Source organism: Myotis lucifugus, unplaced genomic scaffold, assembly GCF_000147115.1.
Source record: "Myotis lucifugus unplaced genomic scaffold, Myoluc2.0 scaffold_198, whole genome shotgun sequence".
NCBI lineage: Eukaryota > Metazoa > Chordata > Mammalia > Chiroptera > Vespertilionidae > Myotis > Myotis lucifugus.
This window is the reverse complement of record NW_005871246.1, coordinates 643337-657337: the sequence shown is the minus strand read 5'-3', so window position 1 is coordinate 657337 and position 14001 is coordinate 643337. Positions and strand designations below refer to the sequence as shown.

Here is a 14001-nt window from a genome sequence, read left to right as displayed (position 1 = left end):
TTACAATTTCTATCAAATCTAATAGCATATTAAGGAATTAACGCGCACCATCCGTCGCTGGGGACGAGCATAGACCAAGAAACCGCCCGTGAGCGGGAGGCCCGAGGCCGCTCGCCTCCCCCGGCCGCCCCGGCCGCCCCGGTCCCCCCAAGCGCACCGCGCACAACCAACCACCGTCCCCTGACGAAGATCTCACCTGCGCCGCGCGCCCCCCGTCCGGCCCGCGGCGTCCACCCTCCTTCGCCCGGCCCCGCCGCGTCTCCCGCTCGCTCCCGCCACGCCCCACGCCCCCGGCCCCGGGCTTCGGCCTCCGGCCCCGAGCGGCGGCACGGCACGGGCGGCAGCATGGTGGAGAAGCGCTGCCCGCGTGCAGAGGGACGGCGTGTACCGTTGGTTCTCGGAGCTGCCGTCGCCGCAGCGCGTGGAGTTCCTGTGCGGCCTGCTGGACCTGTGCATCCCGCTCGAGTTGCGCTTCCTCGGCTCCTGCCTCGAGGACCTGGCGCGCAAGGACTACCACTCGCTGCGCGACTCCGAGATCAAGGCCAACAACCCCGCCGACCTGGGCAGCCTCACCAACCTGACCGACGAGGTGGTGCGCAGCAAGCTGCTGGTGTCGCTGGCGCTCCTGGGCTCGGAGCAGCGCGAGGCGGCTGGCGTGCTCTACCGCACGCTCACGCACATCGACTCCATCATCCACAACTACGGGCTGCAGCTCAACGAGGGCCGTACGGGCGATGAGTTCCTGCTGCTCTTCACCATGGCCTCCAACCACCCGGCCTTCAGCTTTCACCAGAAGCAGGTGCTGCGCCAGGAGCTCACGCAGATTCAGAGCAGCCTGAGCGGCGGCAGCGGCGGGGGCCACGGGGGCAAGAGCGCGCTGCCCACCTGTCCGTCCTGCCACAAGGTGCGTGCCCACGCGGGAGGCGGGCCCGGCGCCCCCACCCGCACCGCAAGCCTCCAACCCGCTCCCCAAAACGCCCACCACCAAGCCTCCACCCCGAACGGAAAACACTCGCTCCCGAAGCTTTCACTTGAGATCCCAAACCCTCACCTGAACCCTAAACTCATACCTGCACCCCCAAGCTTCCATCCTGGTTCCGCAGCCGCCAACCAAGCTTTCACTCCGCGTTTGTATCCCAAGCCTCCACCCTGTACCCTATGCCCTCACTCCAAGCCCCTGCCGCCACTTCCACCCGCAAATCCTGCACCCCAAGACCCGTCCGGTACCTCGCGCCCTTGAGGCTGTTGCACCCGTCCATCTCGCCCGGGTTAGTCGGGGAAGTATGGGAGGACGCACTCACGGCTCCCTTAGAGGGACAGATAACCCCAGTCAGAGGTTGCGGCCTCAGTTACATGGTTTCTCCAAATCTGATGTTTATTACTAGAAAAGGAAGCCGTATGAGATAGAGAAGGCTCTAGGCCAGTGGTTCTCAACCTTCCTAATGCTGCGACCCTTTAATACAGTTCCTCATGTTGTGGTGACCCCCAACCATAAAAGTATTTTCTTTGCTACTTCATAACTGTAATTTTGCTACTGTTATGAATCGTCATGTAAATATCTGATAAGCAGGATGTGTTTTCATTGTTACAAATTGAACATAATTAAAGCATAGTGATTAATCACAAAAACAATATGTAATTATGTATGTGTTTTCCGATGGTCTTAGGCGATCCCTGTGAAAGGGTCGTTTGGCCCCCAGAGGGGTCGCGGCCCACAGGTTGAGAACCGCTGCTCTAGGCCTTCGCAGACATTCGCGGGTGTCATGTGGCGCCCCAGGCCTGGTTGTGGGTTTCCCCTAAGTGGGCAGGTGTGCCTCTGGAGCGGTCAGATGGGCAGGTGGGACCGCAGAGTGGGCACGCGTGTGTATACATGTATTAGTGTGCTTGTGAGTGCATGTATAGCACTGATGAATGTGTATGCTTATGCATATGTCGATATGTGTGTATGAACTTATGAATGCACATCCATATCTGTGTTTATGCTTGTGTTTAACAGACAGTTGCATGTGAAACAGTTACTTCTCAATGTGAAACAAATCCCAGGCTTGGAGCCCGAGCGTGTTGAGGGTATCAGTCTCCTAAGGAATGCTAGGTTAAGTTAAAGATCTCCCGTCTCCAAATTAAACAGGAAGGGTATCATGGTCATCCACTTAGAAATGTGAACTTTTGTCTAAATGTTTCAAAACTATGTAACCAAAGTGTTTGGGGCTCAAACTTGTTTTTTATGGCCCCTTGAGACCCAATGCCAAAATTGTGCTCCGAGGGGGAAAAAAGCATTTTCTTTGACCAAGTGTGTTGTATTTAGATTACACACTGACTTTGGGAAGCAAGAGATTGCAGTCAAAGACCAGTACGTAGTGCTGAATATCTTTCTTTGACAGTGCCTAAGCTCTTTTAAGTTAAATGTTTGATACTCTCTGGTTTGCTGCTGGTGGTTTTAAGTTCTCTTTCAAACGTGAATTGTGGCTTTTCTTCTTTAATGTCTTCCTGTACGAAGTGGTTGTGGTCCCTGCATTGGTTTTAATCTATGTCCTATCTTTTCTTGGTGACATTGATATCCGAGACCGTGGTTTTCTTTTTAAATGTGTGTTCAGATCCCACCCATATTGTGCACTGGGCAGAAAAATGTTATTCTGCTACGACAAAGGCTGGGTCCCAGGGAATGTGGGGGTCTGTAGGGAGTTCGGTAAGCTTTGGGGTGCCAGTGGACTATTGCCTGTTCATGGGATTTCAGTCCCCTAAGGCCAGCTTCATGTGCTGTTAGTCTTCAGGTTAAATGCAACACACTGAGAATGTCTATGGCCCTGAGTCCAGTCTTGTTCAGCTCTTAAAGGGTGTCTTTTGTGTGTGCAGATGCATCATCACTTTATTAAAAGCAGAAGATAGTGGTCATTATTTTGGTGGGGAGTAAGCTAAAAGCTAGAACAAAAATGTCATTTATAATAGAGCCTTTCTGGTCAAGCCAGAAATCTGTCAAGCCAGATGTGATGAAGGGGCTAATCTACCCCTCACCCTTCCTATCCAAATGGGCACTGAATTGACCAACTATGTGACCTTGGCCAGAGTCCTCCCTCCTCCGGTGTTTCCCTATTGCAAGGCAAGTTACCTGCCTCATGGACTTGTTTAGGGGGTCACATGACGTCACATGTGAAGTGCCCAGCAGATGTGCAGTGAGGGCTTCCTTCTGTCTTCTCTGGCTTTTTATAGAGGCATGCTAACTTGAGCAACATTGTTATAGAGTAAAATGTTTGTCTCTCAGTGTTTTCAAAATTGATTTTTGGATAGTTACTTGGATCTGACAGGTTTTTTGTTCACCCTTGGGAAATTGGAGAATTCTGCCTGTCCCTTATTAATGAGGTTATAAGCCCTGGCCTGGTAGCGCAGTTGGCTAGAGTGTTGTCCCAATAAGCCAAGGTTTCGGGTTCAATCCCAGTCAGGGCATATATAAGAATTAATCAATGAGTGCATAAATGAGTGGAACAACAAATTGATGTTTCTCTCTCTCTCAAAAAATCAATAAATAGAAATTTAAAAATAATAATGAGTAACCTTGGTGCCATTGCTTCCATATTTCCAAACAAATGGTATCTAGTTTTCTCTATATCCCCTATGCCACTCCTAAAGTAATTTCAGTCACATTCATTGAACTTTCTGTTCCTTTGCTGCTTTAAATTTAATGCCTGACATTGATAAACGCTTCTGTTGCTTGGAGTAGGCAACTCGTGAAATCTAGCCTTTAAGCATTTTGCTGCCTTTGTTTCTCTAAATCTAACATTTAGTGTAATCCTAGAAAAGCAGCCCCATTAAAGCTCTGTTTGTATTTCTTTTGTAAGCTGTTGTATTTTGTTTTAAACTCTGAGCCTAGAGACTTTGTGTTTCTCTTTTAGAGATAAAGATTTTAACTGCTTCATTCTTTATCCTAAGGTAATACTTCTTTTAACTATATTTTTTGATATGTATAGGCATTATTTACATTCGCTTCTTCAAGCCCTTACTATGTTATTTCAAAATTCTTACTGCTCAGAGGACTTGTAGAAATTTAAAAGTGTAAGGAATGTAAAGTAGACATTTTTACTTTCAGAAAGAAAAGAATTCATAGCGGTAGAGCTGGTGATTGATTGCAGTAGCTTTACTGTACTCAGTAGCTGACAAGTGCTGTAGGTGTGCTGTTCCTTAAGACACGATGGAAAATGGTGATAATAGTTGGTTTGGACTTAACACTACCTCTGTCTTTCCATTTTATGTAAATATAAAGCCATAGTTTTGGAAAAAGCTAGCATTTGCGGTCTTTTCTCTATGTAAATGATAATGTGCTGTGGTATATACTTACTTTTAAAAAATACCAGCTTTATTGAGATTTAACTCATATAACATAAAATTGACCCCTTTAGAGTGTACAGTTCATTGGTTTTCAGTACATTTAGAAAATTGTGCCCCCCCACCTTTGTGTTTCAGAATCCTTGTTGTAGAGATCATACTGGAACTACTTATACTGAGATTGATTTTTTTAAAGGAAGAATTGAAACAATGATTTTAAAGTGCTTAGTGCAGGAGTGTGGTGGGTAGTAGTCTTCCTTTGGGTTTCTTACCATTTCCCAGCCATCTAGTTTCATTCCCCTCTTTGTTGCTTGTAGAACCTTCTAGAGAGACTCTGTGTATTAACAAATAGATCACTGTTGTCTTACTCCCCACATGGTTCTATGTCCCTTTTTCTTGGTAGTCTTTCCTGGTGTGCATTCCTTGTCAGTTCATAGCGCAGCGGTTCTCAACCTGTGGGTCTCGACCCTTTGGCGGTCGAACGACCCTTTCACAGGGGTCGCCTAAGACCATTCTGCATATCAGGTATTTACATTACGATTCATAACAGTAGCAACATTACAGTTATGAAGTAGCAACGAAAATAATTTTATGGTTGGGTCACAGCATGAGGAACTGTATTTAAAGGGCCAGAAGGTTGAGAACCACTGTCATAGCGCTTCTTCGTTGTACTAGTAGCTTATGGCTGCCCTGTATGAACGTGCTATTTAATCAGTCCCTATTGATGGACATTTTGTTCCCTCTTTACCATTACAGACAACTTGGTGTCTTTGACATATTATGTATGTGTCATCTACATACAACAAACAACATGCATGGCTTTCACATTTCAGTCAGTAAGTGTATCTATAGAACAGAAACCTGGAAGCAGGATTGTTGCTGGGTGAAGTGGTCTGTACTGTAATTACTTTAGATATTGCTGAGATCATCTACCTTTTGGAATTCCTACAGCAATGTGAGTGCCTGTTCCTATACCTTCAACTAGTATGGAGAGTCAGCACCCCCTGATCCCTTCCCCAGATTTTTGCCATTTGGTTGGGTGAGAAGCACATCTCAGTGTAGTGTAATTTTATTTTATTTTTGGCAAGCTCTTCATAACCTCTGCCCATCTCTGTTGGATTGTTGATCTTTTATTGTTTTTTAGGAGTTCTTTAAGTTTCAAGGAAATTGTGCTTTTGTCTTTAGAAGTTGCAAATATTTGTTTTCCAGGTTTTTTCCTTTTCATTTGGACTTTACCATGCAGTTTTAAAAATATATACATATATATTTATCAGCCTGTATGGCTTCTGGGTTTTGTGTCATGAGAAATGCTTTATACATTATGCATTGCACATATTATTATACATATGCATTATACATTATACAGACATTCCCTGTGATTTCTTCTGGTATAGAACTTGTGCGGTTTCTCATTTTACATTTAACAGATCCGTCTGGAATTTATTATGGTGTAAGGTACAAAGCTAGATTTATATTTCCAGATGACAACCCATTTGCCCTAGTGTCATTTGTTGAATAATCCATCTTTTCCCTCCAGATTTGAAATAACTTATCATTTGCTGCATTTCCCATATATATATTTGGGTTTGCTTCTAGACTATATTTGGTTTCATTGATGTTTTTATCTGGATGACTAATTTGTCAGTTTCATTGGGTACTTTTCAGTTATCTGTTTTATCTCTCATGTGTTCTGTGGATTCTCCACACCTAGGTGAAATTCCTAGGAGACCGTGTATTTTTTTAAAAAACATATATGGCTGCAGAGGTGCCTCCCCCAGAGTCTGGCTTAACGGAGTCTGGACATGGCCTGGGCAGCCCACTGAGAGCCGTCATTAGTCCTCTGGCACCACTGATTTTCTCCTGCTTCTGAGTATTTGCTTTCAGTTTTTCTTCTGCTTTTGTACCTTTTTGATGATGGTATTCCTCAGACTCCTCTCCTTCTTTCCCTTCTCTTTTTACTTTATAATGTCACTGATGAATCCAAAAACTGTATTCCAGCTTGGAGTTTCCAGGTAACTCAGTCTGTCCAAAGGTGAGTTCCTCTGTCCCCATACTGGACCACTCTACCCTTGTTCCCAACCTTCCCCCCATCAAGAAGCCTATGCCTTTCATAGATAGTTTGCCTGCCTTCTTATCCCTCCAACCAGCTTGTTTCCAAGTCCTAAACATCCTTCTAGATTTGTTTTCCATCAACACAACCACAGCCCAGGTCACTGTCCTCCCTGTCTATCTGCCTGTCCTTCTCTCTCCTTCTCTTTCAACCTGTCCCCACCACACTTAGCATGATGGTTGCACATATGGCACACTTCTGTGTAGGTGGACTTAGATGTTGGGCTATTTGCCAGGAAGCCAGGGAATAGATAAAATTAGTCTTCAGGGAACAAGCACAACCCTAGCCTCATGTAACTCCACTCCCCCTGAGTCAAGAACGCATGCTGGAATGCAAGTGAGTGATGATCTCCTTTTAGAATTAAGCTGATGTCATTGTTTAAAGTCGACAAGAGAAAACTTTGTAGCTGCTCTGTTTCATTTTTAATTAAACTATTCAGAAACATTGGTACTTCAGCAATTTTAAAAAAATAACTGCGCAGTCCTGGCTGATTTTACTCGGTGGTTAGAGTGCCGGCCCACGGACCAAAGGGTGGTGAGTTCCATTCCCAGTCAAGGGCATGTACCTTGTCTCTCTCACTTCGCTGTTTCTCTTTTCACTCTCGCTCCTCCTCCTCCTCCCTCCCTTCCTCTGTCTCTAGAAATCAATGGAAAAAATATCCTCAGGTGAGGATTAAAATGAAAGAAAGAACTGCGACATAACTTAACTTCTGACCTACTGTAGCACCTCGTAGTCTCCCTGACCTAGATAGATCTAGTCTACTATAACAACTAGTCTCCCTGGGCCCACTCTTAGCCTCTAACAACAGTTCCCACATTGTTACTGGAATGGCCTTGGTAAGGTGCCTGTAGGTTTCTTATTTTCTGGTGTGCAATTCTTAGCATGGTATTTTGTAGCCTTTGTGATGTATCCATTGCCTGTCTATACTCACCGCTTTCTATACTTGTAGTTCCTCATATGTACATGTTTTACCTTTCTCCTGAGCCTTTACAGATGCTGTTCTCTTAGATGGGACACCAGATAGCTACCTGAGGCACCCCAGCCCTGACTTCTTGGCTCATATATACCAAGCCTTCTGTTGCTGCCTTCTGTCCTAGAATTTAGCATACTGTATTGTAATAGTTTTATTTAAATTTTCATCACCAAACTTTGACTTACCGGAGGGCAGAGCTTGTCTTTCTCTTTCAATCCCAGGGCTAGTGGTCCCTGCTACCCAATAGGGCTGTGTTCCGAGCATCTGTGAACACCTAATGGGTGGGAGGTATTGGTTGTTTATGAGAGGCCATCCGAGTGAAAACAATTTTTCCCCTAGTGCTTTTTCTTTTTTTGTTTTGTTAATCCTCACCAGAGGATATTTTTTCCATTGATTTTTAGGCAGAGTGGAAGGGAGAGGGAGAGGCAGAGAGAGAAACTTTGATGTGAAAGAGACACATAGATTGGTTGCCTCCTGCATGGGGATCGAGCCTACAACAGAGGTACATGCCCCTGACCGTAATCAAACATGGTACCCTTCAGTCCATGGACTGATGCTCCAACCACTGAGCTAACCGACTGGGCCTCAGTGCTTTTTTCTAGGCCCTAGTAGTGATACTTATTACCAACTCGGGCTTTTCCTTTATTCAATGACCATTTCTCTGATGCATTTCATAGCTGTAGATTCTAGTGAATTTTTTGTTGTTAAACCTGAGGATATTTTTCCATTGACTTTTAGAGAGAGTGGAAGGGAGAGGAAGAGACAGAGAGAGAATCATCGATGTGAGAGAGACACTTTGACTGGTTGCCTCCCGCGCACACCTTAACCATGGCTGGCCTGCAGCCGAGGAACATGCCTTTGACCAGAATCAAACCAGGAACCCTTCGGTCCAAGGGCTGAGGCTCTATCCACTGAGCCAAACCAGCTAGGGCAATGTGAAAACATGGTATTTTACTTTCTTATTTTTCAAAAGCTGGCATGCAAAAGCTTTTGTTGGGAGAAATTCTCTGAACATGATAGCTGGTTTTATGTTATCCCATGACAAAACCAAGTTTTATGGACAAATACACAGAGAGCTGGGGAAGGGCATATGGTCTTCTGATGCTATAGTAGACTGTCTCCCTTACTATCAATGTGAGTTAGGAGTAGTGGTTGTAGTTCTAAAAGTAAGACTGTTGCCCTAACCAGTTTGGCTCAGTGGATAGAGCGTCAGCCTGCGGACTCAAGGGTCCCAGGTTCGATTCCGGTCAAGGGCATGTACCTTGGTTGCGGGCACATCCCCAGTAGGGAGTGTGCAGGAGGCAGGTGATCGATGTTTCTCTCTCATCGATGTTTCTAACTCTCTCTCTCCCTTCCTCTCTGTAGGAGATCAATAAAATATATTTTAAAAAAATAAAATAAAAAATAAAAGTAAGACTTTTTAATTTATTCCTTTAATGTGTAAAAAATTATAAATTTTGGTAAGCCTAGATATTTTAGTTTGCTATAGAATGGCAATACACTGAACAACTGTTAATCAACCCAATTGAAGTTTAGTTTATATTTCTTTTACACTTTTATAAACTGTGACATCAGATTAACTCTAAGAAGGGAGCATTATAGAGTTATCTCCTAATTATTTGGGACTTATACATAAAAGCTTCAATATATTTATTAGGAAGAAATTGTTATATTCTTGGGTTTCTTACTGATTCACAGTCAATCTAATTAAAACGTGTATATGTAGGAACTGCTTCTGGAAATATTAAAGTCTTGACTAGAAAAAATAACTTTGAAAAAGGAAGAAAACCTGTGGGGAAGAGAAACAATCCCCTTCTCTCTATTGGACATTTTAATAATATGTAAAAGTTTGGGAATAATGCTAACTACCTAGCTATAATAAAGTTAATAAAATTGATGAGTTACTTTGCATGTACCCAGTATTGAAGTTGTGTGAGAAGCACTGTGTGATGTGTGTACTCTACCTGGACACAATTAAGTATCAGAATACTACTCCCAACTTACGTGTTACCTGTGGAAGAATGGATTCTTGTGACTCCAGCTTCCTGATTATTTTCTTTTATGGGGACTGTTGCAAGATGTGGTGTTTCTGAGAACTATTACTTGTGTGGGATTTTTTTTCTTTATTTTAAAGACTGGGTTTGCAGCTCATGAACCAGTGTACTATTAATATTTGTATTGGGGAGGCTAATTTAGCAATCAAAATGATTTTTTCTTAGAATAAATAATAAAGTACAAAACAGGTAGTCAAAAAGAGGGAATGATGCCAATGATAGATAACATTTCAAATATTTACTATGTGCAAGGCACTGCTCTAAGTGCTTAGAATGTATTTATTCAATCCTCATAACAACTCAGTGAGTGAGGTTCTATTTTTGTCCCTGTCTTTTAGCAGTGACAGAACAGACACAGAGAGGTTAAGTAAGTAATTTGCCAAAGGTGACATTTATAAATGGCTATTTTTATTATGTGAAGCCAAAATTACATTTAAAAATATTTTTTTCTACGTCATCAAAAGTGAGAGGAGAAACCTTAAGAATATGAAATGAGAAGAAAAAGGGAGGCCGAAATTGTGTGTCACTTGTAGAAGTAGGAAGTGTGACGTCATTCACAGCTTTTATTTGCACTGCCAGTGCCCAGCTACCACTGGGCCTGCTGCTGATTTCTTGTTTCAAATCTACTCTTTATAACATAAATTAATCTCCCTACCCCCCACCACCAATTGTTCATTTTTATTCGTTCAGTGACCTTTAGTTGATAATCCTCAGTACTAAGCTCTCTCTTTTTTAAATTTGAAGTTAAAACAAATTTTGTGAAATACATATATTTTAAATGTACCATTTGAGTTTTGGTAAATGCATAAACCTGCGTAACCAAACCACTATCAAGATAGAGAACATTATTGTTACCCCAGAAAATTGCCTCATACCATTTTCTGGTCAGTTCCCACTTTCACCACCACTAACTCCCCTCTTCCCAACCCTCTACCTTTTTTCTATTTTTTTTTCTTCTGTTCTAGTTTCCCCCCACCATTGATTAGTTTTGCCTATTCTAGCACTTCATTGAAGTGGAATCATAGAATTTTGTTCTAGCTACTGGCTTGCCTTCTCTCTTGATGTACCACTTCACCTAAAATGTAAGAATCTTAACAATTGTATTGTAACCATTTACCTTCTCTGTCCTTCATGCTATGTTTATCATATGTATTCTACATATGCTATAAACCCCATAGTATATTATTTCTCGCTTTAATATGAATGCAATATTTTTTAAATTAAGGAGAAAGGTAATTTTTTATTTTTGCCCTCATATTTACCATTCCCAGTGCTTTTCATTCCTCCCTTAAGACCCAGTTTGTTACCATATTCCTTCAGTCTGGAAAACTTTTTCAGCACTTTTTGGAGTGCAGGTCTGTTGGCAAGAAATTCTCTTAATTTTCTTTTCATCAAAAAACTAGAGGCCCAGTGCACGAAATTCATGCACGGGGGGAGAGGGGAGTCCCTCAGCCCAGCCCTGCACCCTCTCCAATCCAGGACCCCTTGGGGGATGTCTAACTGCCGGTTCGGACATCCCTCTCGCAATCTGGGACCACTGGCTCCTAACCACTTGCCTGCCTGATCACCCCTAACCACCTCTGCCTGCCAGCCTGGTGCCCCTAACCGCCTCTGCCTGCCAGCCTGATCACCCCTAACAGCCTCTGCCTGCCGGCCTGATTGCCCCTTAACTGCTCCCCCCACCAGTCTGATTGCTCCCTAACTGCTTCCCCCTGCCAGCCTGATCGCCCCCTAACTGCTCCCCCACTGCTGGCCTGATCGCCCCTAACTGCCCTCCCCTATGGGCCTGATCACCCCTAACTGCCCTCCGCTGCTGGCCTGATCACCCCTAACCGCCTCTACCTCAGCCCCCGTCACTGTGGCTTTGTCCAGAAGGATGTCTGGAAGATGTCTAATTAGCATATTACCCTTTTATTAGTATAGACTAGAGGCCCGGTGCATGACATTCATGCACTAGGGCAAGGGTCCTCAACCTTTTTAAACGGGGGGCCAGTTCACTGTCCTTCAGACTGTTGGAGGGCCAGACTATAGTTTTAAAAAAAAACTATGAACAAATTCCTATGCACACTGCACATATCTTATTTTGAAGTAAAAAAACAAAACGGGAACAAATACAATATTTGTATTTGCATGTGGCCCGCGGCCCGTAGTTTGAGGACCCCTGTACTAGGGGATTCCTCAGCCTGGCCTGTGCCTTCTTGCAGCCTGGGACCCTTCAGAGGATGTCTGCCTGCTGGCTTAGGGACCCCCAGTGCACAAATGTCGGGGAGTGGGCCTAAGCTGGCAGGCAGACATCCCCTGAGGGGTCTTTAGCGCTGCCATGGAGACGGGAGAGGCTCCCGCCACTGCTGCTGCACTCGCCAGGTGTGAGCTGGCTTTTGGTTGCTCCTTAGTGCTGCCTCGGAGGCAGGAGAGGCTCCTGCCACTGCTGCTGCATTCACCAGCTGTGAGCCCAGCTTCTGGCTGAGCAGCACTCCCCCTGTGGGAGCGCACTGACCACCAGGGGACAGCTCCATTGAGCGTCTGCCCCCTGGTGGTCAGTGCGTATCATAGAGACCGGTCGTTCCATCATTCAGTCTATTTGCGTATTAGGGTTTTATTATATAGGACTAGAGGCCCGGTGCATGAAATTCGTGCACGGGGGCAGGGTCCCTCAGCCTGGCCTGCACCTTCTCTAATCCAAGACCCCTCGGGAAATGTCCGACTGCCTCTCGCAATCCGGGACCGCTGGCTCCTAACCGTTTGCCTGCCTGCCTGCCTGCCTGATCGTCCCTAACCCCTCTGCCTGCCTGCCTGATCGCCCGTAACTGCTCCCCTGCTGGCCTGATCACCCCTAACCGCCTCTGCCTTGCTTCGCACCCGGGACCCAGGATTCCCTCCTCCAGCCGGTCGCAGGCACCCGGGACCTGGGCTTCCCTCTCTCTGGTCGGCCACAGGCACCCAGGCCCCAGGCCAGCTTTGCCCAGGCTGGCTGCAGCCACAGGCGCCTGGGACCGTGGGGCATGCAGCTTGTCCCTATCCCAGGCTGCAGGCGCTTGTCCTTCTGGGTCACAGGCACAGGCGCAGCCGCTGGCGCCCGGGACCACGGGGTGTGTGGCTTGTCCCTCTCCCAGGCCATAGCCTGGCTGGTCCCCATTCCTCTCTCACAAGCTCATTTGTGCCTGGCTGGTCCCATTCCTCTCTCCCTAGTGTTGAGTGTCTGAGCCATAGCTCATTTGTGCCTGGCTGGTCCCCATTCCTCTCTCCCCAGGAGTGTCTGAGCTGTGATGGCATGAGGGTGTGATGACCATTTGCATATTAGCTCTTTATTATATAGGATAGACTAGAGGCCTGATGCATGAAATTGTGCAAGTGTAGGCCTTCCTTCCCCTAGCTGCTGGCGCTGGCAGGCACCTGGGACCCAGGCTTCCCCCACAGCCCTGGCTTCGTCCAGAAGGTCATCCAGAAGGATGTCCGGTCTAATTAGCATATTACGCTTTTATTATTGTAGATAAATGTTTTGCTTTTGCCTTGTTAAAGGGTTTTTAGGATTCTGTTTTCAGTTTTTTTTTCAGCTGGAGTCCCAGAAGGAAAGAGATATTGGGACAGGAAAAACTATGGAGAAATTACTTCTTAAATTAGTTAAAGAAGTTGTGACCCTGTCTTCTGGCCATCATTTGTTTTGCTGTTCTGCTGTATCCAAAATGCTGTTTTTCTCTGGCTGGTTTCAAGATTGTCTCTGTGTCTTGGAATTGGAGCAGCTTGACTATGATGTGTTCAAGTGGGGTGTGTGTGTGTGTGTGTGTGTGTGTGTGTGTATGTATGTATGTGTTTAATTGCCTTTGAATTTGTTGGTCAACAAGTCATATAGGTCTCAGGTACACAGTTCCACAACATACCACCCTTATATTACACTGTATGCTCACCATACCAAGTTGAATCTCCTTCCATCATCACTTATACCCCCTTTACCAAGTGTTGTTTTTAATTTATCTTGTTCAATGTTCTCTGAACTTAATGGATTTGTTAAATTTGTCTCTTTCCAAATTTGGGGAAATCTCATCCATAATTTCTCCAGACTCCAGCTGCAGGTATATTAAACCTTTTGATATTATTCCACAGGTCCTGGAAGCTTTGTTCATTTCCCCCCCTCAAATCTTTCTTTGTTTTTCAGATTGGATACTTTCTGTTGATCTGTATTGAAATCCATTGTCTTTTCTTAATTGCACACTGTTCAGGGGATTTTTTTTTTTTTTAGTTCAGAAATATAATTTTTCATTTTAGAATTTCCATTTTAAATTTTTTAAAATTATTATTTTAAGACTTTTTAAAAAGCAGTTTTAGGTTTACACAAAGATTAAACATTAAAATCACCCAAAGTCCACAATTTACATTAGAGTTTACTTTCAGTGTTGAACATTCTGTGGGTCTGGACAAATGTGTAAGGACATGTATCCACCATTATAGTATCCTCCAGTGTATTTTCACTGTCCTTAAAACCCTCTGCTCTGCTTATTTACCCTGCCCCTTCCCCAACCCCATGCAGTCACTGATCTTTTTAGTGTCTC

General features: G+C 44.7%; 1 protein-coding gene across 7 annotated transcripts in view; it reads left to right on the top strand.

Annotated features, from left to right (window-relative positions):
- The first annotated feature begins 291 nt into the window (after positions 1–291).
- Positions 292–14001, top strand: part of ZCCHC14 (zinc finger CCHC-type containing 14) — a 67341-nt gene continuing 53631 nt past the window's right edge. For 2 of the 7 annotated variants that reach the window (XM_014463109.2, XM_014463108.2), the window contains exon 1: positions 298–904. In XM_014463109.2, coding sequence (XP_014318595.1) covers positions 758–904 — 147 coding nt within the window. In that variant the 5' untranslated portion in view covers positions 298–757. Of the gene's footprint in view, positions 905–14001 lie in introns of all 7 variants that reach the window. The other 5 variants (XM_023761044.1, XM_023761045.1, XM_014463111.2 and 2 more) reach the window with 4 other exon arrangements.